General features: G+C 39.4%; 1 protein-coding gene across 1 annotated transcript; it reads left to right on the forward strand.

Annotated features, from left to right (window-relative positions):
* Nucleotides 1-27,234, forward strand: LOC149204621 (WAT1-related protein At2g39510-like). Its single transcript, XM_089397168.1, has 5 exons — nucleotides 1-185; nucleotides 25,672-25,834; nucleotides 26,059-26,220; nucleotides 26,332-26,483; nucleotides 27,042-27,234. Exons 1-5 carry the CDS (start codon nucleotides 1-3, stop codon nucleotides 27,232-27,234), a joined length of 855 nt encoding a protein of 284 aa, XP_089253294.1.
* Nucleotides 27,235-27,692: the final 458 nt, after the last annotated feature.

Here is a 27,692-nt window from a genome sequence, read left to right on the forward strand (position 1 = left end):
ATGACATTGAGAGTGCTACTGTTCACTATCAACAGAGTGGTGGGGTCCCAGGCAGTGCATGATACTAACAAGTTGAAATTCCTATATGCCATCGACTGCACAACACCGACGATCTTCAATTGGGTGGAAGCCATGAATATAAACATAAAACGCCAGCTGATGAAAGCTAAGGCTGGAAATCTGAAGTAATTTTTCTTTGGATCTGTACTAGTGACATTTTTCTTGGAACGGGTGCCACTGTTCCAGTAATAGTTAACTAAGGTAGATCCTCCCATGCCACGCAACCCGCGGATGGCCTACTGGAGTCGTTTGATGCCTAGGATCACTAGGGGCCAGCACATGTCATACAGGCCTGCCTTCTTTTCATGGCTACGATGATTGTTGATCGTCGTGGAGGACAGGATATACAGTCACACCGACTTTCGTGGAGATCCGGACATGCTGCTGCCAGATGGAGAGGATTTTGACGATGAAGGTAAAAAATCAATTTTTCAATTTTGTGATTTTTTAATTGTTTTTTTATATATGTGTTTATTACATTTTGTTTTGTTAATGCAGATGTTGGACCATAGCATCCTGCTGGGATGTCCCCAATAGCTAGGTGCATCACCCACCAGTTTGATGTTGTCGCTCCTTACTAGGAGGGGAGTGACAACGAGGAGGAGATCGCGAGGAACCTTTAAGGGTTGACTCATGGTATCCCAGAGTATGCTCGGGTGGGAGACATTCCTTGCCAGTACCAAAGACACATGGTGTGAATATCGGATCAGATCCCCCGATTGCTGACTCATGTTGTGCAAACCGTGTCATGCTACCTCAATCACCATGTTGATTAGTTCCTAGGTCCAACATTTTACATTTTTGAGGCCTACGTTCCACGGATATATGAGGCCTGCGAGCCACCAATTTTATTTTGGACATACATATTATTTTTTGGGGTTCTAATGTAACAAACATTATCACCATATATATATATATATATATATATATATATATATATATATATATATATATATATATGTTGTATTTTCTTGCTTACTATGGTACAAATGATTTATTTTATTTTTTCACATGTTTCGTAAATGTCTATCCAACACATTGTTAGCTAATGCATCTGTCAATGTATTCACGCATCTAGGAATATGATGATATGTAATGTAATCAAAATTGCTTTCCAGTAGACGAATACAGAGATAAATTCTCAATATCTGAGGGTTTCTGATGGAATATTTCCCGTTGAGTTGAAGGACGACAAGTTGTGAATCTAGGTTGACAACCAAATCTCGAATGTCAAGATAAATGCCTTCTAACAACAGTTCGATGACCACACTGTATTTAGCAATGTTGTTAGTTGTACGACCTATATAGATACCTTGAAGATTAATCAACTCATCATGAGGGTACTACAACAAGCACCATTAGCGAAACCGATGTGGGGAGTCACAGACATCTGCAAATCAGGGAAAACATAGTAAACAGGAAAGTTGTTTGAAAACTAACACTGCACAAAAATGAATGACACACTAATGTACACAAGTAACCATGCAAGATGACCTAAGCATAGTACTTCTTGAGGTAAATCCCATTTCGAGGCTTGTCCAGAGGATTGCCTTCATAATCAATAAGCTCATAGGCCCCTTTTTGCAAAACACATTTCACAATGTAGGGCCCATGCCACATGGGCTCGAACTTGCCTGCCCCTGGCATATCATTAGCTTGGTCGTATAGTAAAACCAAATCACCCTCAGAGAACGCGTGGCGGGAGATCGACTAATTGAAATGGGACTTGACTCATTTCTTTTGTGCTTCGATAACTAGATCAGCGAGACAACGAGTCTCATCCAGTCTTTCTAAATATAAGAGGTGCTCTTCCTGAGGTGATGTTTCAGGGAGAAGTTCCATAGCTAGCTTGAGTGAAGGAATCTTGCATTCAATCGGAATTGTTGCTTCCAGACCGTAGACAAGTTGGAATGGTGTGAAACCAGTTGTGTCTTTGGTCGAGGTTAGGTAAGCCCACAGAGCTGAAAAGAGCATGAGATGCCAATTTGACTTGTGCATCCGAATAGTACACTAAAGCATTGTAACCAAAACCTTGTTCACAGCTTCAACCTGGCCGTTGTCTTAAGGGTAATACGAGGTTGAACCATCGTGGTGAAAACCCAGTGCGAAGGTCAGCTCAGCCATCATGTAATCTCTGAAATGGGAGCCATGGTCTGTGAAAATGGCTTGAGGTATGTCGAACCTGGAAATAACATGATTGAAAAGGAATTGAGTCGTTGTTTTACTATCTATAGAGTATGTAGGCATCGCTTCAGCCCATTTGGTGAAATAATCTACAACAAAAATAATATAACCATGCCCCCTAGCCGAATGAGGGTTACACGCCATATGGTCGATGCCCCATTTGGAAAAAGGACCAACGGTAATGACGTGGCGTAGGTGAGCGGGTGGGGTGTGCATCTTGCGTTGGTAAATTTGGCATTCATGGCACATGCAAATAGTAAGGATGTAGTCCTTAAAAATGAATGACCATAAATAACCAGCGCGAAGGATTTTTTGAGAGGTAGCATAGCCAAACATATGACTGCCACGAGCCTTGGAATGGCATTCATTGAGAATTCTCTCAACCTCCTCGAGAGTAAGACATCGGCGAAGAAATGAATTGACACCAACATGGTATAAAGTATCGCCAATAATACGGTAGGGTTGGGAGTGATGTCGAATCCATCGGCGATCATCCTTAGTCAACGTGGACTAGAACATGGACGTCTGGAGATACACGATGATATCACCGTACTATGGGTCAAGGCTGCTGATCAGGAAAAGAGTCTCGTCTGGTAGTTGTTCATCTGCACCAATAGGGAGAGACGTAGAAGGAAGGGAACAAATCAACTCGGCGAAAACTAGTGACTTCTTATATTTGGCAGTAGTAAATACCAAATTGAATTCTTACAGGATGAAAATCCATTTAGAATACTTTTCCCCCATCAACTGACGAGTCAGGATGTAGGTCATGGGGTTGCATTCATAAATCATAGTAGTAGCGTGTAAGAAGATGTAGTGCCCAAAGCATTGAACAGCCTGGACGGCAGCCAAAGACAACTTCTTGACATGAGCATAACATGTTTCGGTGTCGAGGAGATTACAACTAAGGTAGTAGATAACATGTTCGTGGCCTTCATCATCGTCTTGAACCAAGACCATAGCAATGGTGCTAGGGGCTATAGCTAGGTAAAGGAAGTATTCTCGATGATAATCCAGGGGATGCAGCAAAGGAGAATTTATGAGGACGGGCTTAAGGTCATCAAAAGACTTTTGGGCAACCTCATCCTAGACAAAGGGCGTTCCTTGTTTGCATAACCGGTTAAATCCTATAGCTAGCCCAGCATAATTGGGTATGAAACGACGGAGGAAATTTTCCTTTCCTTGTAGGCTCTAGAGTTGGTGCAATGAATACGGAGGGGATAAATTTACAATGGCCTCGAATTTAAGCAGATCAAGGCAAATACCATCCTTGGAAACGTTAAATCCGAGGAGTCGTCTAGATTCTACGCAGAAAACACGTTTTTGTGGGTTTAAATGAATGATGTAGTGTCTATAGTGAAGGAAAATCTTCTGAAGATGGTCATGGTGATCTTGGTGCTTACGAGAATGAGTGGGAAGGTCATCCAAGTAAGGTTGGACGATGTTGCGAATATCATGAAACGCATAGGACATTTCCCGCTGAAACGTATCTCCAACATTATTGAGGCCAAAAGGGAGATTTTTGTACGTGAACGTACCCCATGGACAGATAAAATTTGTCTTTTCTTGATCGGTCGGTGCAATTTTAATCTGGATGTAACAAGAAAAACCGTCCATAAAGTACAACATTTCTCTCCCAGCACATTCCTCAATGATCTGATCAATGAAGGGAGTGGGGTAGTTATCCTTAGGATAGGCACGATTGAGATCATGATAATCAACACAAATGCGGATCATGCTTTTTTTTCCTCACTAGGACAATATTTGACACCCAATCTGTAAGAGGGATCAGATAGATGAATCCAACTTTGAGAAGTTTTTCAACTTCACCGTTGATAGCGGCGGCCTTCTTAGGGTGCAATGGGTGGAGTCGTTGGCGAACGGGCTTCACGTGAAGATAAGTTGGTATTTCGTGCACAACAATGCTAAGATCAATGCCAGGAATTTCTTCATAGGACCACACAAACACATCACAAAATTCTTGAAGCAGACAAGTATAGGTCTTGATCTCATCCGAAGAACAAGTTACCCCAATATGGACATGTTCAATGATACCAGGCTTGATAGAAATATCAAACGGTATTGTTTGGGTAATATTATGCAAATTTCATTCCGACCATATGTCATGAGTCATGATCGGTGGCGGAAGCAGGAGGGAAGGAAATGGAGAAGATAACTCTTCGAGACCGGTAGACGTGACCATCAGCCAGGCTAGGAACGAGGAACGATGATGAGAATCGTGCGAAGGTGGTTCCTTGAGAGACATCACCTCCATGATACCTTCATCAGCAAGAAAAGTCTTGGCTAAGGGATCAAGAGATTTGAAAGCACCAAACCATGGGGATTGAGAATACGTATCGAGAGATGTTCTCGAAACAAGAGAATTAGAGGATGCAGAACTTGAGGCCGAAACAATCTCCATGTAATTGATTTCAGTAGGACTAAGTGGCATAACCTTGCCCTAGGTATCAACAAGATCTGGTGAAGGTATGACCCAAGGGTCAGATTTGACAGAGATCATGTTCACAGAGGCAACATGAGGAGGTGGGAGTGGAAAAATTCCCATCAACACATAATCTTTAAAAAGACTTGCCCCCACACTCTCATAGGGAGCACCAGTGTGATTGATGTATAGAAAATTGCCATCCGAAGAGGAAGAGGCAAAGAAGGACAGCTGGTCGACAGTGACAATCTTCCCTTGATGGGGAAAACGAATCATGTGGAATAGGGAGGAGGCTACAACATGCATGGCATGGGTCCAGCTTCAGCCGAGTAGAAGATTATAATTGAGATTAGCATCAACAATCTCTACCTCGACTTGTACTGTCTTGCCCTCCAGAGTAATGGCAAGGTTAGGTAAGACACCGAAGGGTCATGAATCGCGCCCATCGAAAGCTTCCAAAGTGTTCAGGGATTGGTTCAAAGCAGGAGAACCAATGGCCTTCCAGCATGCGATTGACATGATGCAGGTGGAAGCACCTTCATTGATGACAGTCCTGTGGATGGTCTTCTCATTGATGATTACCTGAATGAGAAAGGAAATCTGATGAGGCAGGTGCAGAACATGGTTCTCTAGATCAAAACATATCAAATTGGAATCGGTAGGATCAATACCCCCAATAGCTGACAGCAAATATTTCCACTATGATAGGTAGCTTTGGAGCACCTTGAGAGCTGACATAGATGACGACGCCTGAGCCAAATCCTCAACAATATTATATTGCTAAGCAGCTCAAGCATTGGGATTGTACGAGGATTTTCTTAGCACACCTCGAGAGGGTGGTCGTATAACGGAATCAGGGTTAGGGCGCTCGATATGAAGAGGGCCAAAACTCGAGGCAGAAGAAGAAGGGGTGGCCTCTTTCTCTTTCCCAACGGTCGGAGTAGGAGTTTGGTAATATTTTGATCTAGTAGCAACATTAATAGGTGTACTCATCGTGAACACTTGAGATCCTGAGGAAGCAAATGATTGAGGCTGGTCTACCATTTGGGTTTGCTGAGACGGAAATGGATCTTTTAGGACAGCTGAGGTCCCTTTGACTAAACGACTCACTTTAGATCATCGAGGAAAATCCCTGGTATATTGATCCTCCTCGCAAAAGAGGCATGGATACTTAGGCTTCCGTTGTGAAGAATCACCAGCAGACGACTTAGGAGGACCCTGTTTTGGGGCATCGTCTTTACCCTTTCCTTTTCCTTGCTTCTTACCTTTCAAGGATTTGTCCATTGTGGTAGACAGGACAGTGTGGACCTCTGAGGTTTTACCAGGGCTAGGTGGATTCTCTGAGGAACTATTGGAGGCAGTGTTTGAGACCGACTTCTATTTGGAAGAAGATTTAGTAGGGGTTTGGGACACTGAACCAATGACTCCATCAACAAGGGGTGTAGCGTGTGACTTTAATGCCATGGGATCAGATGATGGTCACAGAGCATCGGGTAATAACTCATACAAAGTGACAAACTAAGAGTAAACTAGATCTATGTATTAGGCACGAGGAATGGCTTGTTCTTCAGTAACGCACCCACCCATAGTTATATCGTGAGCAATTGGAACCACGAATGACTTAGTGAACCATTTGGTGAGAAACTAATTATCAATCTCGAATTTGATCAGGTGGTGTTTACTTCTCCATTCATGGATGTGATTGGAGATGTGTGTCGCAGTATCTTGCTTAAGCGATGTGAGAAAATAGGTTCTAGTTTCATAGCGAACCGGCAGCTGGAAATGCGTGAGGAAAGCCATGGCTAAAGAGTTAAAGTCATGGTAATTACTTCGAGGAAGCTTGATGTACCACTTGGCTACAACACCTATGAGGGTTCATTGGAAATGACAGAGACGAATAGAATCGTCAACGTAAGAATTCGAAGAGCACTAGAGGTGATATGTCATCACGTGGGCTTGAGGATCTTCTTTTTCTTTCCCATCAAACTTAGGACAATCGCTCGGGATCTTGGACGGAACTAGAGGCCAGTATGGTGAATGAAGAATTGGATCATTCGTAAGGCGAGACACATCTAGAAACTCTAGTGTGGCCAAGAATGGAAATTGAGTATTAAAATTCATTGGAGGTCGGTAAGCGCGTCCAACTGGAGGAGCCCATCCCTGTTGATATGGATTTTGGCCATATGGAATTTGATTCTACCCCCATTGTGGGTTACCTTGGCCATAAGGAGGATTTTGACCTTGAATACCTTGGAACTGTCCAGTGATAGGTTGTTGATACGAAACATACGGGTTAAGAGGCTATTGAGCCTATTGACCTTGGACATATGGGTATTGTACCTATTGTCCCTGAACATATGGGTTGTGACCCTGTTGCCCCTAAACAAGAGGGTTTTGGACCTGTTGCCCTTAGGCATAAGGATTGTACACTTGTTGCCCTTAGCCAAAAGGATTCTGGACCTGTTGACCTAGGACATTAGGATTTTGTACCTGCTACACTTGAACAAAAGGATTATGGACCTATTGACCTAGGACATTAGGATTTTGGGCCTTCTGTTGTAGGACTTGACACTGGCCTTGTCCTTGCAAGGGTTGATGCCATTCATATGTATATAAGGGTTGCTATTGTCCGGGTTGGTTCTGCTGCTACAAGGGTTGGCCTTGCGGCTGCAAAAGTTGTCCCTGGGGCTATAGAGGTTGGCCCTATGAAGACATAGGCTAGGAGGTCTGCGAAGCATACTGCATATATTGCTGCACGATTTGTTGCAACTGTTGTGAGGGCTGCCCCTACGGTTGTTGCAATTGACCTTACTACGGGATCATTTTCACTTGTTATTGCGTGGATGGCACTTGCTACAACAAAGGTTGCCCTTGTTGCTGCAGAGGCTGTCCTTGTTGTTGCAAGGGTATTTGAACAGTGGCTAGAAAATTTTCGAACTGGATCTGGCCATAGCCACCCTGGAAGGTGGATGAGCCAGGTTGAACGTACTACCTAGACTGAATGACGTAATACAGATTGACCATTCCTTGAGAACCATATGGAACGTAAGGAGTTTGGTACCGAACATGAGCCTCATAAGGCTACTGATACTGGAAATTGCTTGACCCAAATGGACCAACGAGATTTTGAACCTGTTGGTACTGGACATTGCTCGATCCAGTAGGACCAGCAGGGTTTGAATAACCCTAGAAGAAGGCTAGTTCATACCAAGCATGTGAGCCTCTGAGCTACTCATCTTGGTGGCACCTGACATCACAGAAACATTCAGATTCTGCCCCCCATGCCGTGGAAAATCTTGGACACTGACCAGAGGGATTGAGGAACTAACAGGGACCACCGGTTGAACCGGACGGGTAACTGGGACGGATGATACAAGAGGGTTCGAAAGGGTGGGCTGCACCAGGACCTAGGTAACGGCCTGTTGGGAGGTCGAGTTCACAATGAACGGACCTGTAGTAGACATGGCGCCACACACCCAAATAGGTTATGCAAAGCGATGAGGCACTAGGTGTACTTGAAACCAATTGTGCCAAGGATACATAATTAGGCGGAAATTCCCGCTGTACACTGAAGGGAATTCTCCTTGTATAGGGGAAAACTTCAAGAGGAAAAGGATGTTATTCCTCCTCGACAACATGTGGAGTAGAAACTTTTGACTCATCTAGAGAGGTGACTGGAGCATCACCTTCAGGTTCCATAACTGGGAACAAATGACCGAAGAGGTACGAAGGGATAATTCCAAAGGAACACTCGACTAATCGTACGGACTGTACAGATGCTGCAGTGATATCACAACGGGTTCGAACAAAGGATTCGGAGGCTAGATAACCAGTTGAAGATGATCATCAGTGGTCGGCGAACTCTCATGAGTTTGAACAAGATTGTTTGGAGATTCCAGGCCAAAATCAGCAGGTGGCCCAGCATCTGATGTAGGTGGAGGATGAGATGACAAAGGTTGAATGCTCAGAACAATTTCGAGTTCAAAACCTTGGTCCTCGAGTGACTCTGGTAATTCAGGAAACGACTCCCTAGGCAATCTTTCAGACGGAGGAGAGGAAGAGGAACTAGGTGAACCAAATGGTTCAACCATGATGACCTAGTCTTAGTTAACAGGTCTGAAAAGAGAGAGAGAAACTTCAAGGCTTTAAAATGTTCTTTAAGGGAAGCTCATGATTTGATCTAGAAAATACTAACAGGATGTTATAATATTGTGGGCAATTAATTTACTAAGACGCATAAATAGACTGGTGCTCTTTCATGTTTTAAGAGTCGAGAAAGAAACAAAGATGACTCTATCACTTTCGATTGAAACGAGCTCGAAAGGACAAGCGCTCGAATGATATTTTAAGTTTAATGCGTCACAAAGATCAAATGAATACTCTGGATGGTCTAGGTAAAAAGGATTACCAGGAAAATGTGAGCTAAAGAATACCTCTCGGTGAACTGAGAAGTACAAATAGGAAATCTCCCTGAATGTCGTGTTCGGTGTATCACGTTTGCAAGGTGGATGACTCACCTTCCTATGGATAAAGGATTGCAGCCTAGAGGGGTCTCCCGTTATATACTCAACGGTACAGGGAGCATAAATCCGTACTAGTGTTGTCTAGTGCTGAAGCTAATGACAGCTGCTAGGTTTAAAGACGTCGGAACATGTCTCTAGCCTAGACCTTCTAGATGTGATCATTAGATTTCAAATGTGCCTTAGGTTAATTGAGTTCATTTTAAAGTTTATCTTTAGTTATGTCTCAGTTTTCAGGCCTTAGCTATGTGACTCGAAAAACCCTAAATGCAACTAAATGAGACAAGACCCCTTCAATTCAATGAATTGTCTACACTGGAGAGGGTATAAAACACACAATCAAATGCAAACAACAAGCAACTAAAAGAAAAATGATCTTTCACTACTTCACTTTTTGAGAAAATAAACTAATGAAAAATACATTCCAATTCCTAATTTCCTGACAAGTACATTTCTAGAACTCCTTTCAACAACAAACAAAATTATTTTCTCTTTTCAAATGCCAATGCAATCCTAGTCCTCAATGATGCTAACTACCATAGCATACTATTGCAAAAAACTAGAATTTTATACTTTTCATGAAATGACGAAACGAATTTTTCTGATACAACACTTCAATGAAAACGTTTTCGAGACAATTAGCTCTTCAAGCAGATGAAAACACTAAAAGATAATCTCTTCCAAACTAATGAAACGCCGACTTTACAAAAAACAAGACAAGCAATGTGATCCATGTCGAAAAATAAATGTTTAGACAAGCAAACGAAAACTTTTCGAACTTGTGTAATGGAGGTCAAAGTCGTAGTAGGACCGCAAACGAAATGCAAGGAGTAAATGTACCAACAACTCGACTCACTAAGTTTGCAATCATATGAATGGATGACAATCTAGATTCCCTAGTTCCACTAACCATCCAGTGGCCCAATAAATCAAGTGGAAATATGAAAAATCAACAAGAAAACAAACCAAATGAAAAGCAACTTTCTAGTCAGGGAGAAGACAGTCTAAAAGCCTTATAGGGTCGAAATCATGAGAGAAAAACACACTGGCCAAGATTTGGGGCAAACCCTAATCTTCACTTATAGGCATCGGCGCAACTTCCTAACTCACAACAAGTGCCAGAAGGGGGTCTACGTGACTGTTTCTAATCATATCATGTTGATCGGCATGACTGTCAGGAATTAAGCACGCTGAGCGAGGAAGCCAAGAAAAAAAATAAAAACAAATTGAAGTTGGGACCAGACTTGCTACTATGAATTTCAAACTCAGACCAGTAAGAAAAGGAAAACAAACAGAACCAAAGGGAAAAAGTGGAACTAGAAAAGTTCACACAAAACCATGAAATTCCAAGCAAACAAACAGAAGGATTGGATCCCCAGCGGAGTCACCAATTTGTGGTGAAGTAAAATTATGAGTGCGGACACAAACAATTCCTCTAGCCTGATAATGGGTCTAGCCACAACCGATACATTCTATGGAAGATTTCCTTAGGTTAGAACCAATTAAGAGGGCCTACCTCTTAGTACGCTTATCCCGTTTGATGATGACCTTGCTTGCTCGCTCTAGCTATCTCTCGTTTCCTTCTTCAAACACCTAAAACAAGTAAACAACAACAAACAACAACCGTGATAATAGATAAATTGTAATTCAACATACTTAACAAGTCAAGAAACATTAAGCCATAAACATGTAATATGCAACATTATGTAGGAAATCAATTGATAGTTGCATATATATTGAATCAAGAACAGATTACAACCATTTCCTTGACGTTGTTGTTCTCCTCCGAGAAAACCAGGTTCCCACACACTTCCGTTAGCATTCCATGATTGCCTCAACAATGATAGATTTAAGGCTCTTCCCTTTAGGGTTCACACTAAACCAAATTCACAATTCTCCCTCACACAACTGGAGAGCTACAACTATGAATAGCTTGTTGTTTACTCCAAACTTAATTAGCACTAGCACACAACATTAACACTAGCTTGTGCTTGGGAAAAATGGAGGTTTATATAGCATGAATGGATGGGAGTTGGATCCTCTTCTCGTGAGGGAAGGTCTCACCTCTTGAGGTACTTCCATCCTTATAGGGGACAAGACCCCAAACTGACATCCTTGACCCCATCCGGCCAAACCATTTACCAGACATTCGCTACGAAGCTTCTAGAGCTGGAAGCTTCAGCTCCATATTTAAAAAACTTTCCATAAGAGGATTGGCATGACTAGAACAAAGCTCAGTCACTTCAGTCGACACTAGGGATAGTTTTAATCCCTTCATATCGGAGCAAGGAGGACAAGGGACATAGAGTTGGTCTTGTAAACTGGGAAAAACAAAAGATTTTAGGGAAATGCTGAAAAATGGAATTGTTCTGCTCATGAAGGGGGACACAATGAGAGTTTCTTCATGAAGGGAAAGCATGTAGGGTTCACTGTAGAGGTCCTCCAGGATCAAGGAATGGGGAGTATGGGGACAATGACAAAATGTTGTGTAACAAGTTTCCTGTAGGAATTACTGTGGCTTGGGAATCCCAAGAAAAGTGACCCTAGAGCAAGGGGATGACCAACCTATGTCAAAAAATAAAATGTTTTCTCCACCACCTCATCACCATGCTTCTCACCACTATGTTACCCCTCCATTCATCCAATAATTCAATTTCAAAAAGATTACAGTTTTCAAAGAATAAAAAAGAAACAAATAAAAGAGGTTGAGAACAGAGGACAAAGGGACAATACCTGAATGCTATACCTCTCACCTATCAATCACTAGACCCCTTCTCTACCCATGACAACAATCCTTATGTTTCAGAAGTAAAGAAAAGAATGAAAGTTTATGGGAGAGGCACCTACAGAACATTATGTATGTTTCCTGTTGGAAATCCTGTAGCAACCTATCCCATAAAAGAAAATTTCACATGGTTGCAGTCATCTTCAGCATAGGGATCCCAGTGTCAAGGAAGCTCCTCCAAAGCTCAACAACAGTAGCAGGATTATCAACATCACTCTCCAGTACCTGCACATCAAAGGAAATAAGCATCAAAAGAGGCCAATACAAAAAATATGCACCAAATACAAAGCACAGGGACATCATTCTTCAACAAGCAGCAGCATCAAAGCATCTTACCCATAGGTATGTCATCTTTCTTATGCTCTCTCATTAGCACAATATGATAAAAAATGTAGGATTATGCAAGAGTTGGTTTTATAAGCAAAGGTTTCCAGTTAACTTGGCCACCTTTGGCTAGTCGACGAGGAGGAAATAGTTAGACCACTCCACATGTGGCAGTAGTCAAATCAGAGAAAAAAGGAGGTAAGGCCAAAAATGGTTAAATTAAGGATGATCGAAGTGGGAGATGATTACGAGGTAAGGATTAATGATGGAGTGATAGTTGGACCAATGGTCCAAAAGTGGGTGCTCGTACTTAGGTAGATAGCACACCATCCCACACGATCACCCATATGAGGAAATAAAAAATTAATTTCCATGCAAAGGAAGCATTCGCAATCTCGAGGATTCATCGAAACAAGGTTGCTCTCGGCCTCTTGAATAGTATCTACAGGAGAGGCAATGAGAATTTTTTAGCGCAGGAGCACCTATAGGATCCTATAAGAAAACTTACAGGATCCTACAGGGAGACCTACACGATGCATAACAATCATTTATAGGATTATCAATGGGCTTTAGGGAGGAAAGATCAAGGTTTTCCTCATCAGATAGTCACCAAGAGGTAGGAGCTATACCTTACCATCTTTTCCAGTTAAAAATAAAGAAAAAATCCTACATTTGGTTAAGGAAGTTGAAGTCTAGGGTAATTATATTGCAGAGTTATCATTTAAATGTCTCACCCACTAGAATTCTAGAATTATACCCATACAAGCCTCCACAATTACCAAGGGAAAAATGACAAGCGGTTTTAACAAGAGGAAACCCACAAACGCTATAAGAATTCATCAGCGCCGTCCTATAGTAGAAATTTTCACAAGGCACAATTGGATGGGTTTCTTTGAAATAATGAGAGGATACGATGATGACGTGGACAGAGACTTTTCTATCTCACTCATACCCCTCACTAGGACCCATGCCACTGTTGTGGTGAAAGGCCTCTCAGTAGAAATCACCCCTGAAGTCATAAGCAAAATCACCACACTTCCTTTAGGGTTGCCTTGGAGAAAAGAAGATAAGGGTAACAACACCCTTGCAAAGAAGAAATTATTTTTGGAAGGGGAGGAGGCAATGGAGGACAAAAATGGGGTTAGAAGAGAAATCCTTCCATACCCTTGGAATGAAGTTAGCTACCACCTCATTAAATATATATCATGTGAAGGGAGATATAGTGTGGTGTATGGATACCATTTCAGGATTCTCCAAGAACTGAGGTTTGGAGCAGACACACCTCCTCAAAATAGACTAAGCATACCCTACTTTCTTCTTCAATCAATGATAGATATGAGCATCAAAGTGCAAGAAGGAAAACATCAACAGCTAGCCCATCATGGGTTAATCAAACTTATCCTAGAAGATGCTCTCCAAAACCTAAGACTCCATATTACATGGAAAACTTTCAGAGACATGCAGGCAGAGGGAGAAATAAAATCTCTTGAATATGAAAAAATACCCACAATTAGTGAGAGCGATGAAGAGGAAACAGAGGAGGAAAAAGAGGAAGAAAAGTAGGAAGAAAATGAAGAAGAGACAGAAGAAGAAACAAATAAGAAATAGATGGACAGAGTGAGGAACTGGAGGAAGAAGAGGAAGAGAAAGACAAGGATGAGAAGGGAAATGGAAAAGGGGAAATAGAATAGAAAGAAGAATAGAGGTCTACAGTTCAAGAAAAGAAGGGGAAGAATCACCAAGGGAATCCTCAGAACCCACTGAGAAAGTGGCAGCAGCTACTCTTACTGCCCTATGTACACCAATCAATTCAAAAGGGAAGAGACAAAGACAAACCCCATTGTACTTTAGGAGAAGAAAAATCACAAGGATCAGGCAAGGAAGACCTCAAACACCCACCAAAATTCCTATTGTCATTGAAGAATCACCAAAGTAGCAAGAGAAGATAGCTCCTCTTGAGAAAAATCAAGGAGAAGGGTCATCAAGACAAGCCTCTCCCAAATCTACCATCATCTATGTTAGGAGGCCTATCACAAGGTCTCCCTCATAAAAGGGAAAAGGTCTCCTACATGAGACACAGAAGGACATATAGGAAGTAGAGGCCATCCGACAGGAAACTCTCCTAAACCTACATGAAACTCATAAAATGGACCAAGAAGGTATCACTCGGCAAGAAACAAAGAATGAAGACCAAGAATTGAGAGAACCTAGTCCTCAACCCAACCTCGACTCTTACTACAGGTTCATTGAAGGGGGTAGGGTGATCCCACATAAATTTTCCATCCCCTTATTCTTTGAGATTAAAAAGAAAGGGAAAGAACACATAGGAGGATGCAAATTGCCAAATCGAAAGGAATGGAGGATGTAGGCCACATGGAGGAGAAAGTAAAGGAGATGGGCAGAGAACTGAGCAGCATAAGGGACAAAGAGGAAATGATGAAAGCTCAGTTGGGAGCAAAGAATGCATGGCTAAGAGGATAGTTACAAGAAAGTGAAAGCCAATTGGAAACTATGGCCCGTTTATCCTTAGAGGCAATACAGTGCAGGATGCCAACAAAGTCTTATGAATTGTATCTTAAGGAACAATGGCTACAATTCCAAATTAAGACTTTAGGACATAGAGGCATTATCCCCTTCCAAGACTAGAGGCAATTCATTGATCTCTGTGATCAAATCACCCTAGAAGATAGAGAAAAAATGTTTGAGCTTGACCTACACAACTTGGCCTTGATAGATTTGAATGTGTGGGACCAAAATTCAAAACTAGGGGACCTGCAATTGATGGCCTTAGCATCATGGATGAATCATGAGGAGGAAAGAGCTACAAAGATGAAGAAGGTAATGGCAAGAGAAGAGACATAGCCACTCATGATGAGAGCTGAGCAATCTAACCAAACGGTTGTCATCAGCACCCACAACCTAATTGCAAATGATCCTAAGCTTGCACCTAGGTACCTTGCTCCCCAAGAGCAAGCAATCACACACTTTGAAGACGTGTTCAGGTTGTTAGGAGATGACATCATGCAAGCTTTCCAAAGGAGATGGAACACCTTTCCCTACATCCTAAAAATCATAGAATGCCATTCTCCTCAGAGAATGAGAGAGGCACTAAACAAAACACCCATGTACAAGCAAGCTCTACAAAGACTCAAAGTCAATTGGATTGGCTTGAGACTCAGTCCACCACTGCTCTTAGGAATGTTGGAAGGAAGGAAATAAGAGGAAGAAAGAAAGCAGTGGAAAGAGGTAGAGAGGAAGACAAGATTTTATTCACAGGAAGAAGAAACTACAACAGAAGCATGGGATGTCAAGTAGGCCACCAGAGCAATGAAGGACATGGATATAGATTGAGTTGCTCAGAGGATGAGGAACACTTTCAATAGGGAGGTGATGATGATCCTCATCATTGGGTAACTATATGGACCTTAATACACCTCCAAGCTTATTAAAATCAACACTTCTCATAATTCTTTAAATATTTTAATCATATTTTGCTTAATGAGATGAGTAAAAGTAAGATGTTATGACTAGTGGTCTAATGTGCATTGATTGCAGGTTTTTGAGAGCAAATCATGGAAATTTTGGCTAATTAAGCGTAGAAAATCGAATGAGACAAGGAGGATAGATTGTAGGAGATAGATCCTCCTCATTTAATCCTCACTCATTCGAATTTATTCCTCCATCAAATCACACTAGCTCTGAGTTGCAAGCAGCCAAGTCATGAAGATCAAAAGGCAGTCGAGCTAGTGACAGTTAAGTGCCAGTTCATGTTGCGTTTGGGAGCCAAGCCTCCCTAGATTTAAGGAAGTCGTTGGAGACTTCAGTTGGATAACTAAGGAAGCCTAGAGCCTCATTAGGATTTAGATATTTTATGTAAGAGCACTAAGCCTTTTTGAGTTCAAGACTTGTGGAAAACTTTGTTATGTAATTTTTCCGATATGATAATGAGAATGAGAATTTCTTTCATCCAACACTGAGTTGACTCAGAGGGCTAAATCTCTTGGGTTAGGACTCAATCCTAGTAGAAAAAGCTCATCTTCTTGTACTTATATGCTTAGTTGATTCCATAGATTAATGGTTGAATTGGTTTTAGCATTATTACATTGCAAGCGGTTGTGAATTTGATTAGTTTTCTTCCATTTGTGCATTGTTGTAGTAGTAGCTTAGAAAGATAGAGGAAGACCAAAAAGATGATAATAGGTAGGTTTGGCCTCACTCCTCCCTTCAGGTACCATGGTTTGAGGAAAGAACTCCTATGCAGCCCCAAAAAGACAGAATTCAGATTTCTTATGGAATTTAGGGTTTTCTTCTACTTAGGCTAATATTTTGTCAATTTTCAAGAATAGGATTCAATTGTCGTTTCTAATAACTTCAGGCTTGTATTAGATCTCATAATGTTTCACATTACTCTGCAAGTACTCCCATGCATGAACTAGGCAACTAGATAATGATTTTTTTTTTCTTAAGTTGATTGAAAAGCTTTCTTATTTGACATGATTCATGGATAAATGCCAGTGATTGATGCAGTGCAGGAGTTTCAATTGTGCGGGGAGATCTCATGGCAAGCAACCCCATCCTAACCTAATCCATCCATGAATACCAAAAGCCACTAAGTCCCTCAACCAATTCATCATTCCATAAGAACAACTTTCCACGGTTGTTGAGAAAATCCAACCATCTTACAAACTCTATTTTGAGCTTTGAAGAAGTCCTAGCCACTCCCTTGCCTTATTTCTCCCACCATTCACCTTCCCTAAACCCTATACCACCTTCCAAATCACTCCTCTTTCTCTCGGCCAGATCCTGTAGGAATACAAGGGATCCTGTAGGAGCATTAGGACATCCTGTAGGAAGCATTAGGACATCCTATAGGATGGCCTGTAGTGGTCTTTTTTGAGGCCCAATTGTGTAAAAAGCATCTAGGAAGATAGGAGAGGACCCTTGCTTTCCTCCCAAGCCATATGACCCTTCACCACCATCTCTAACCCACCTGCCACATCAGCAATTGGACTTAGCATTCATATTTTTCACGCAAAAATGGACAAAAAGGAAAAAAGGTTATTTTACTCATTTACATGCACAGCGATAAAGTGTTTGTTTATTTCAGATTGCATGCCTAGGACAGTAGGATTACACACATGTTAACTTAGCATTATTTTGAAGAAAAGGCTCTTATAAATTAGTTAGATGAGTAGTGTGTTTAAGCATTTTATTTCAGTCTTTCCTTACAATAGTAGACAATATTTCAATAGTGCAAATTTCCCCTTTCCTCATTGGTAATCAAGCTTCTTCTAAACCAATAGAAGGTTGGTCTGAGAAACCATAGTGGTCTATTGCGAGCTTAGTAGTGACAAAGAGTGGCCCCATCGCATCTTATTGTGTATAGAACACTGTCACCTCCAAGCTTTTACAAACCCTGGGTTGATAAAGTAAAGTTGGTAGCCCCGGGAGTTGCAACATTCTTGCTGCAATACTGGTGCTCATCATAGAGTTATGTGTAGTCAAGGGGATACATGGCGTGCGGGGAGCCTACTACGTGGTAGGTACAAATAACCATATTGGAGTCCCAAATGGCCCAACAATGAGTGACATGTGGTACCCTTGGAGGATTCCATATGGAAAGCGTAATTTCACCTCAAATTCATGTCATGTCGGGACCTTGAGGTGTTCTCCATGGAGCTGCGAGGAGATATGGTGAGATAGACGTGAATTTTACTAATGGTTGAGGGAAATAACTACAACTCAAGACCTCAGGGTCTTGGCCATCAGAGTACCCATGTCACATTGTGAAAAGGTAGGCAAGGGTCGAGGTTGACATGACTTGAGATGAGAAGATCTCTATCAATTAACGTCAAGATCTTTATCTCACCTTGGGCCTTTGGAAAGTGTTCTTTGTGTTAGGCGGTCCATGGGCGAGATATATGGATTATAATGTGGCCACATAGCAAAGGAGGGGCTTTTCTAGTGGTAGCGCAACATATGACTCAGCATGTGCCACAGGGGTATGCCAGATTACATCGATTTTCCATCTGGCCACCAGATGGGTGTTATGTGGGTACCACATGGGTTTCACACAAGTGTCATGTGGGTGCCATGGGGTAGTGCTCCACTAACTTACCAAGGGTTAAATTGTCAAATTTCAAATGGACATAACTTATGATCTGTAGCTTGTATCATGATAAAATTTATATTTCCAAAAGGATCTCATTGAGTTGGATGCGATGGTGGCATTAGTTTCTATTTTTAAGAAAGTTGAGTAATGCGGAATTTCTAAGACCCCATTTCCATGATAGGACTATGTAGGTTAGTGTAAGACAAAGTAGCACCTTTTGGGGCCCAAGAATAGTTCCAAGGGGGTGATACAATATTCATAAAATATTTGTACTTTAGCGAAGGCTTAGACTCCCCTCTTCATCTATATTAGGGAACTTAACCCTTTTTGGTGTTACTCATGGAACTAGAGCTTCAGAAGCTACATTTATGGAAAAAGGTAATTGCCTCCCTTCCTTGACCTATGTTAAGGGCCTTAGGATGTTTTTTCCTTACAATTACACTGGTCAAGGTCTTCATACCCAATTGTGTTTCTTGAAACATTTAAATGGCACCCATATCCAAATATAAGGGAAAATAACCTTAGTGAGGTATCATATCATTATGTTTAAGTTCTATTCTTAGTGACTAATATTAGTAAGATTCAAGTAGGGATTAAGGACGTTGTTTACAACCTCGTCCATGTTTGGGAATATTAGAACCATTTCTAGAGCACAAACCCTACTCGCTATACTCATATTAAAATCAGAGTCCTACAAAAGAAGCCTACATAGGAGTCATGTTTTGGTTTAAGGACTCATTCAAGGTACTTAAACCCAACAAGATTTAGAAGTGTCTCGAGGTGCTTTTCTTCCTACCTTAAACATGTTCAAATCCCTGCAAACCTTACTTGATGTACAAAATATCCTAATTACCTCAGTATCATGCCAAAGACCACAAATAAGTTGTGTTCATGGTAATTGAGACAAAAAAGTAATGTTTAGGGCCTAAGGGTTAATCTGTATAGGGTTCATCTAGGGATAAGGTCGCTTATTCACATCCTTACCATGTTTACACTTTGAAGCTCATTTGTAGTGTAGAAAACTAAGTTATGACATGCATATCCCACTCAAATGCAAAACATTGCTATCAATTTCCCCAAGAATGTTTTTTGGTTTAGGCATAAGATACATTCTCATTTAAGGAATTTTTTTTAATCATATTTCTTATATCCCTCTAGTGGGTTAAAAATGTCATACAATTTTCTTTTGTGCTTGTTTAATGATGTGTTTATTACTATAGACATAGAATATTTATAAGTGGTAGGTATTGTTCATGGATTTTGAGGATAATAAGCATCCTTTAGGGGGAAATACCATTAGTATCCTCATTTAAACTTATTTAGACCTCTAGACACTCCTTAAGAATAATTTATATAATGATGGTGCATATAGCACCCTTCTTGAAGATCATTAACGAATAGAGCTTAGATGTAGATATTTGAGGACTTCTTTATTTCTCGAGTGTAAAATGTTAGGTTGAGGCCCAAGGGATGTTGTTTTCATCTTGAAACTATGCTCATAGACTACGTACCCACCCATGTTTCCCAAGACCTCATAATATTCTAGTTGTTCATCTTTAACATGAAGGGTTGCCTAGAGGGGTCTCATATAATGGATTTTAGATTTTTTGCATGGTGCTCGAGCTTGAGACAAACACCTCAACTATACCAAGTTCTTAAGACACATACCTAATGAACCTTCTGAGGCAACTCACATCCTTTCTTGGAGGCCAAGGATATCGTCTAGAGGTAATGGATGGTTCTTTGAGGCATTGTTCATGAAATTGGATTCCTCGAATCTTTATTTAGGACCCAAGGCATGGCGTTATGTCCTATATCATTTCTAGGGCCCTAGGACACACATCTATTACTGAAAACAACATAATAGTACCAACATTCTTGTCCATACGTCATGAAAAACCCTCAAGAGGTGATGTGCCTTTGTTCGAGGCATCCTTCCCAGCCTTCAATGGCTAGAAGCTTCCTTTAGCAACTAATGTTGAAGTTTCCTCCCTTCTCCATATCCAAGCTCTCAATTATCATACTTGTTGATAAAAATTGTAGTGATACCTGTATGCTCATTTAGAGGAAAAAGATGCCCTCACTAGGTCATTTGTGGTGGTTCAAGGTGTCATTCTTGGCCAAAAAATACCATAAGCTTCCTTTATGGCCTAAATCTTGGGTTTGTTCCCTAAACCATATGTAGGGTAAATAGACTCATAATTTTAAAAAATACATAATGATGCCTATCCCCATTTAGATACCAAGAATACCTTGGAAAGGTCCTCTGTTGTGGTTCAAGATGTCATTAATCGACCTATATGATTAGAAGCATCCATTATGATCTGAGGAGTGGGTTCCCTCTCTTGATCTCGTCTAAGGACCCAAGACCCATACCTAGTGCTCATAAAATCTTGTTGATGCCCATATCCCCACTTGAAGGCTAAAGATCCCCTTGAGAACTCATCTATGATGGATTGAGGCATCATTCATGACCCTTAAGCAATACAAACTAGCTAAAAGCTTAAAAATTAGTTGTGGTGGTATGAGATGTTGTATTTGGAATTGGATTCCTTTGATAATTATATTTTATCTAGGGCTTGGGCTCCCCACTTTGACCATATCGTGACCATATCAAGGCACTTTAACCTCTATTAGTGTTTTTTATGGAAATTCAGCTTGAAAAGCAATGTTTAGGGTTCAAGTTTATTGTTTCCATTCCTGTTAAAGGTTGTAGGATATTGTTACACCATCACAATTATGGTTAAGGTCTCCACACCTAGATATGTTGGCTAAAACATCCTAATGGTACTAATATCGAACTATAAAAGAGAAGATCACATAGCAAGGGTTTATACCATTGTGTGTAGGTTTTATTCAGAGTGCACAAGTTTAAGAAGTTTTAATTAGAGCATAAGGTCCTTATTTAACTTGTTGTCCATGTTTAAGCATCTAGACACATTTCCAGTGCACAAAACCTACTCACCACACTTATATCTTACATGAAGATCTATAAAAAAAATCCTAAAAAGACTCATGTTGGTTCAAGAAAAAAAAAACAAACAAAAAACAAAAAAGCAAACTCATTATGGTTCAAGGATAAACACTTCCATGCAAGAAAATTCAAAAATATAAGAGTTTGTTTTCCTACTTTGACAATGTTAGAGAGCCTATAACCCCTTCCTTTGTGCACAATTACTCTTAATAAGTTTCGTATCACATTGATGCCAAAGACCCCTAAATACTTTACGATCAATTAAAAAAACCTTCAATAAGCAATATGGCATCATTATATATTTATATGATCAATGACCCCAAACAAGTCACTCCCCACGGGAAGGGGTCATAGAGAGTGTGGAAAGAAAATTCATACTCCGAGCGTTGGAAGGAGTGCGAGAAAGAAGTCAACAGAGGCAGTTTTATTTCTAATATTTAATGGACTATAATTTAAAAATAAAATAAAATTAATAGACAAGTTATACTTTAAATGTAAAATAATAAAATCACACTGATATATTCTGTAACATAATGCATGTACGAAAAATGTCAAATGAATGGCTCACGAGTCTAACTGCACGCCTGATGTCGTCGAAGGAAGGTGGGAAAGAGGTTATTTACTAGTGCTTAGTAAGCCCCGCCCGTTCGGTGAAACCATTCAATTAGTTGGAAGTTTGAAGCCCTGATCGGAGAACCGGGAGAACCCCGGCGGAACAACGTACAAATTTTTAAAAACATGATTTTAAGTTATTTAATTTATAGTTTTAGGGTTTTTTCAGATTGCTAAATAACAAAACATAAGCCCTGCCCGTTAGATGAAACCATTCAATTAGTTGGAAGTTTGAAGCCCTGATCGGAGAACCCGGGAGAACCCCAGCGGAACAACGCACAAATTTTTAAAAACATGATTTTAAGTTATTTAATTTATAGAAATCCAGTGTTTTGTTTTAGGGGTTTTTCAGATTGCTAAATAATAAAATAACAAAACATCACGTTCTTGTACAAATTGAAAAATACTATTTCCTTTAAGTAATTTCTTTTATTTTTTTTATTCTTTTATATAAATTTTTAAGTAATTTTATTACATAAATATAAATATAATTTTATTACAAACAAAATCAATGACTTCAATATGGGTTTTAATTATTTCTATTGAAAAAATATTTTTTAATAAAACTAGCATTTGCACCTAATGTAAACGTCGTAAGGCATACAGCGTGGAGGAATATTGAAATGTGAATGGGCATTTTTGAAAGCAAGGGTCGATGATAATGAGTTTTAGTTGAGGAAGCCATGCCTAAAACCCTATTCGGGGGTTAAAGTGGCTATAAAATGGAATAAAAATAGTCATAAATAGCCATTGAAGTTGTTTAAACACCTTTGTATCTGGATAAAGATTTCCTAGTTGAAGGCGAAGGTAAATAAATGAATCCAGGTGAACAGGTCGATGATAATGAGTTTCAATTGAGGAAGCCATGCCTAAAACCCTATTCGGGGGTTAAAGTGGGTATAAAATGGAATAAAAATAGTCATAAATAGCCATTGAAGTTGTTTAAACACATTTGTAACTGGATAAAGATTGCCTAGTTGAAAGTGAAGGTAAACAAATGAATCCAGGTGAACAACAACTGGGTATCCATATCGATTTGGATAGGGTTATTTAAGAAATCATTATTTAAATGAAAAATTTACTTAATATCAAGATATACTTAAAACATGTATTATATTCACTAAAATAAATTGATTTTTTTTTTAAATATGTTAAAACCCATTGATAATGAATTGGTTGTAAAGACATAAACTATCAAAATGGTATTTCATCTTGAAACATCATTTTTCAAGTTTCAGTTGGAAAATGCAAGTAGTAAATTGTAACGGAAGAGGTTAGAGAAGAAATACAATATTCTGAAGAACATTGTGGTTGTCATTCCATATTTGAAGTTGCATCGAAATTTGTTGGAGGCAGCTAAGAGCTGAAGAAGCAGTAATGAACCTGCAAAATGTATATTTTGTTAGGATTTGTAATATGTAAATTAAATGTGGAAATTTATTTGTAATATTTTGCATGTGAGTTGTGTTAAAATGAAATTGGAATGAATGGAAATGAAGTTACAAGGGAGAGAAACAAGGCGCAGTCTAAAGTTTGGAGGGGAAATGAGATATGAAATCTTTTATAGGAATGTGCCTATGTAATGATGTATGGAATCTAGATTGTACATAAAGGTGCATTGAATATATAGACATTATTACAAGCCCATTCAAACCCAAGTGTGACATCAAATTCAGATTCCCTAAACCCTCAGGTGATTTTGTGCTAATTATAGCCCAGGTTGGTTTGGTAATAAATATGGGTTTTACTTGGATTGAACTTACTACTAAAATAACAGAGGTTTTGGTCTTTTGTGAATTAAAATTCATGCAATTTGAGTGTTTTTGCAAAGTAATCTGCATTTTCTTTAACATTGTACACAGAAAAGGTAGCTGCTCTATAGCAAGCCTGGGAAAGATGTCCATGATTATTAAATAAAATAAGGTCAATATTCAATGTCATTGAATTATATTCTCAGTGTTAATAAATCTAAATCTATGATAGTTTATTTCATGAACGGAATAATTAGAGCTAAAAAGAATCACTAAGGGCTTGCAGGCTACTTCCTCAATTTATCCTCTACACTCTGACTTATTTGTAATGCAGCCTAGCATGTGAAGGGTGTGCTAGTTAGCAGAGTATGGTAAAGTCTAGAAAAGGCCCAAATACTCATTATCATCTCATTTCTCTAAACCCTCTTTCCCTTGCTTTTGCACTTCGTTCATTCAATATTTCAAGTATTCACTACCTGTTTTCTTCTTTAACCGCTTAATCCATTGAATTCAGTCCAAAACATAAATACCAAGATGCCTACAACTACTGATATTCATTCGAGGAGGAACATCCCCAAAAGAGGGCAGGTGAAGTTAGCCATTGCCTCTTCCCTCGCCTAATCCATCAGATCAGTGTTAAGATCCCCTAAATCCTTCAACCACTTTGTTGTTTCCTCTTCCTCTTCTCTCGCAACTACAAATTGTTTGAGAGCACAATGAATGACTTGCAGATCAAATGGGCTTATCTCCAGAATGTTGATACAAATTTGAGTTTCTTTCATTACAAATTTAGTGATGCAGAAATTAAATCATTATGGATGAAAGCATGGGATCCGCAGATCTATTGTCCAAATCATTTGCTCATTTGTCTGACTCTTTTCCTTAGATTTGAAGCCCTGCAACACCAATGGAGTTTGCTCTTTATGATGTAGTGAGTCACCAAATATAATGAGGGGAAATATTTTCTACTACAACAGCTTTTCCTAGTTGCAGTTGAAAAGCTCTAAAATACAAAGTTTGTTGATCAAAGATTTTGAGTTGAAATATATGGCACTTGATTCCCCTTGGCATATGTAGCTACTTTTGATCCATTAGTGGTGTTTATAAACATCATCTATGTATTGGATTGATAGAAATACCCATTAACATGTAGAATAGACTTGAATCCTATATTTTACATCCAACAGCTAAGAGTTTACTAATTGATCATGCTTTTGATCCATAAGTGAGTGGCTATAAACCTTAACTCTGCATTGAGTGATGAATCATTTGCATGAATGTGCTTTGAATGTGTGGTTAATTAGCATGAATGTTCTTTGAATGTGTGGTTAATCAAATATGAATCGTTTGCATGAATGTGCTTTGAATGTGTGGTTAATCAGATATGAATCATTTGCATGAATGTGTGGTTAATCAGGAACTCAACACTCACTTTGAATGTGTTGTTAATCATTTGAATGTGTGGTTGCATGAATGTGCTTTGAATGTGTGGTTAATCAAATATGAATTGTTTACATGAATGTGTGGTTAATCAGGAACTCAACACTCACTTTGAATGTGTGGTTAATGAAATATAAATCGTTTGTATTTTGGTAGTGAATGTTAATGATTGAAGTTACATGTAGTTGAAGTTATTAAAAAGCTAAAAGATTTTCTATTGTTTATCTTATAACTGTTTAAACTGGAAGGAGATTATAACTATTCACATAGTTGAAATTTGGAGGAGATTCTTTCATTTAGGTTAATGAAATGAAACTCTGAACAATTTATTTTGATTTAGGTTACTAATGGTCAACAAATTATTTTGAGCTTATAATTGCTCACCTATTTGATGCTTTCATTTGGAGTTGATTATATCATTTAGATTTATTATGACCAGAATCTAATGTGAGTGTCAAATGTGTAGGATGGAGAAAGTAGACGTTATGTGTATTCGCAACAGAGCCAAAATTCTGGGAACTGTAATTTGTGTGGGTGGAGCAATGGCAATGAGTTTCCTTCAAGGTCCTACTCTAGCCCAACTCTGGCCTCTGTGGGGACATTCAACATCAGCTTCCAACACTAATACAGTACACCTAGTGGAAACCATTCTACACGAGGGAGATTCAGGAAACCAGATTAGACGGTGTATTTACCTTATCTCAACAGTGATAATGTTATCCACTACCATGATATTGCAGGTCTCCCTACCACCTTGCATATTAAATTGATACCCAATTATAACCCTTTTCTTTATTTAGAAGTTTCAAAGATCCCCACCCAATCAAATGTATGATTATAATTTCATGTGCAGGTTGAGACATTGAAGAATTTTCCAGCCACACTATCCCTTACATCAATTACTGCCATTCTAGGCTCCATCCAAACTGCTCTCCTAATAACCATTCTTGACAGGGGCATCATTCCAACATCATGGATACTGGATAGGGCTAAGATTTTGACTGTGTTCGTTGCAGTAAGTCTACATACATGAATGATGTTCTTCCTCAATTTTCCCAGCCATGAATAACTTAAATTTTCGTTAGGTGGTTAAGCTGATTTGTGGAAGATTAATTCAATTTGGCAGGGAATCATATTCAATGCAATGGCATTTCCATTACAATTATGGTGTTTACAGAAACGAGGGCCAATATTCGTTACAGTATTGATCCCAGTGTCTATCGTGTGCTCAGTAATTTTATCATCTATAGTTGTGGGAGACACGCTGCGTCTAGCAAGGTGGGTGGTTTGTTATATTCTCAAATATTCAATTCAATGGTTTGTTATATACTCCAATATTCAATTTGTGTTAGATTGGTTCAGGTAAACTTAAATTTGATTAGATAAAGTTATTAGTTGTTTTTGGGCTAATGAGAATCTATGGTTTTTTCCATGGTATTCATATGGAATATAGTATATTCTTAAGTCTTCAATTTATGTTAGAGTGGTTCAAGTAAATTTGATTAGGTAAAGTTATCAGCTATTTTGGGGTTCATGAGAACCCATAATTTTGTCTATGGTATTCATGTGGAATATAGCCTGTTTAAAAGCAAAAAGACTCCATAAGTGAAAGAAATTAACATGGAGGCTTTTGGTTTTTAAATAGGTTATATTCCACAGGAATATCATGGGCGAAAGCATAGATTGGAGCTAGAAAACTACTTATAACTCGAATAAATCAAGTTTACCAGAAGTACCCTAACAATTTACATTAAATTTATTATTTCTTCTCCCATTCTACCTACAAATTTACAAAATTAATTAACTGAAATGCTTGATTTTCCTGCACTGGAATAGTTTGATGGGTGCGATTCTTATATTCATTGGTCTCTACGTTTTCCTATGGGGCAAAGGCCAAGACGATGCTACCCAGATCAAAATATCTTCTGACGAAGAAGCAAATATAGCCATAGCAGCAGAAGGAGAAGAAAATCAGCACCCACCTCCTGCTTCTGAAGTAGTGGATGTGAAAACACCTTTACTACACTAACATTCTTGACATTTTGTTGAAAAATTGCAATGTTTTTAATAAACACTTAGTCAGTCCGAAAAAAGATGGCAACGCTCCCAACAAAGGGCTACCTAACATCAGAAGTTCCAAATTGCTCAGGCACACAATACTACTAGGTAAATCTTTGATGTTTGTATGGAACAAATTTAACTTTTTCAAAGACGGTTGACTTCCAATCTGGGAAGGAAATAAATCCATTTGGAGGCAACTTGATAGATCTAGACATTCAAGAGTGGTCATATCTCCAAGTGTGGAAAGAGTCAAATTCAAACAATCACTCAAATGTAGATGTCTAAGTTGCAATAGATTTCCCTAAAAGCTTGGAAGTATTTCTAGACTTTTACACCTAGAAAGATTGACGTATTGAATATTTTTTAAATTTCTCAAGGAACTTGGAAGCATCTTCAAACTCCTACACAATGTCAGATTCATGGTAT

The sequence above is a fragment of the Pinus tabuliformis genome, chromosome 1_2 (genome assembly GCF_031772625.1).
Source record: "Pinus tabuliformis cultivar Carrire ecotype Pingquan chromosome 1_2, CPIR1, whole genome shotgun sequence".
NCBI classification, from domain to species: domain Eukaryota; kingdom Viridiplantae; phylum Streptophyta; class Pinopsida; order Pinales; family Pinaceae; genus Pinus; species Pinus tabuliformis.

Bases quoted from the DNA above. Each gene is read 5' to 3' on its own strand.
- LOC149204621 (XM_089397168.1), top strand. From the start codon at position 1: ATGACATTGAGAGTGCTACTGTTCACTATCAACAGAGTGGTGGGGTCC. The intron at 186-25,671 runs GTAATTTTTCTT...TCAAATGTGTAG, and splicing joins GCTAAGGCTGGAAATCTGAA to GATGGAGAAAGTAGACGTTA. The intron at 26,484-27,041 runs GTGGGTGGTTTG...GCACTGGAATAG, and splicing joins GACACGCTGCGTCTAGCAAG to TTTGATGGGTGCGATTCTTA.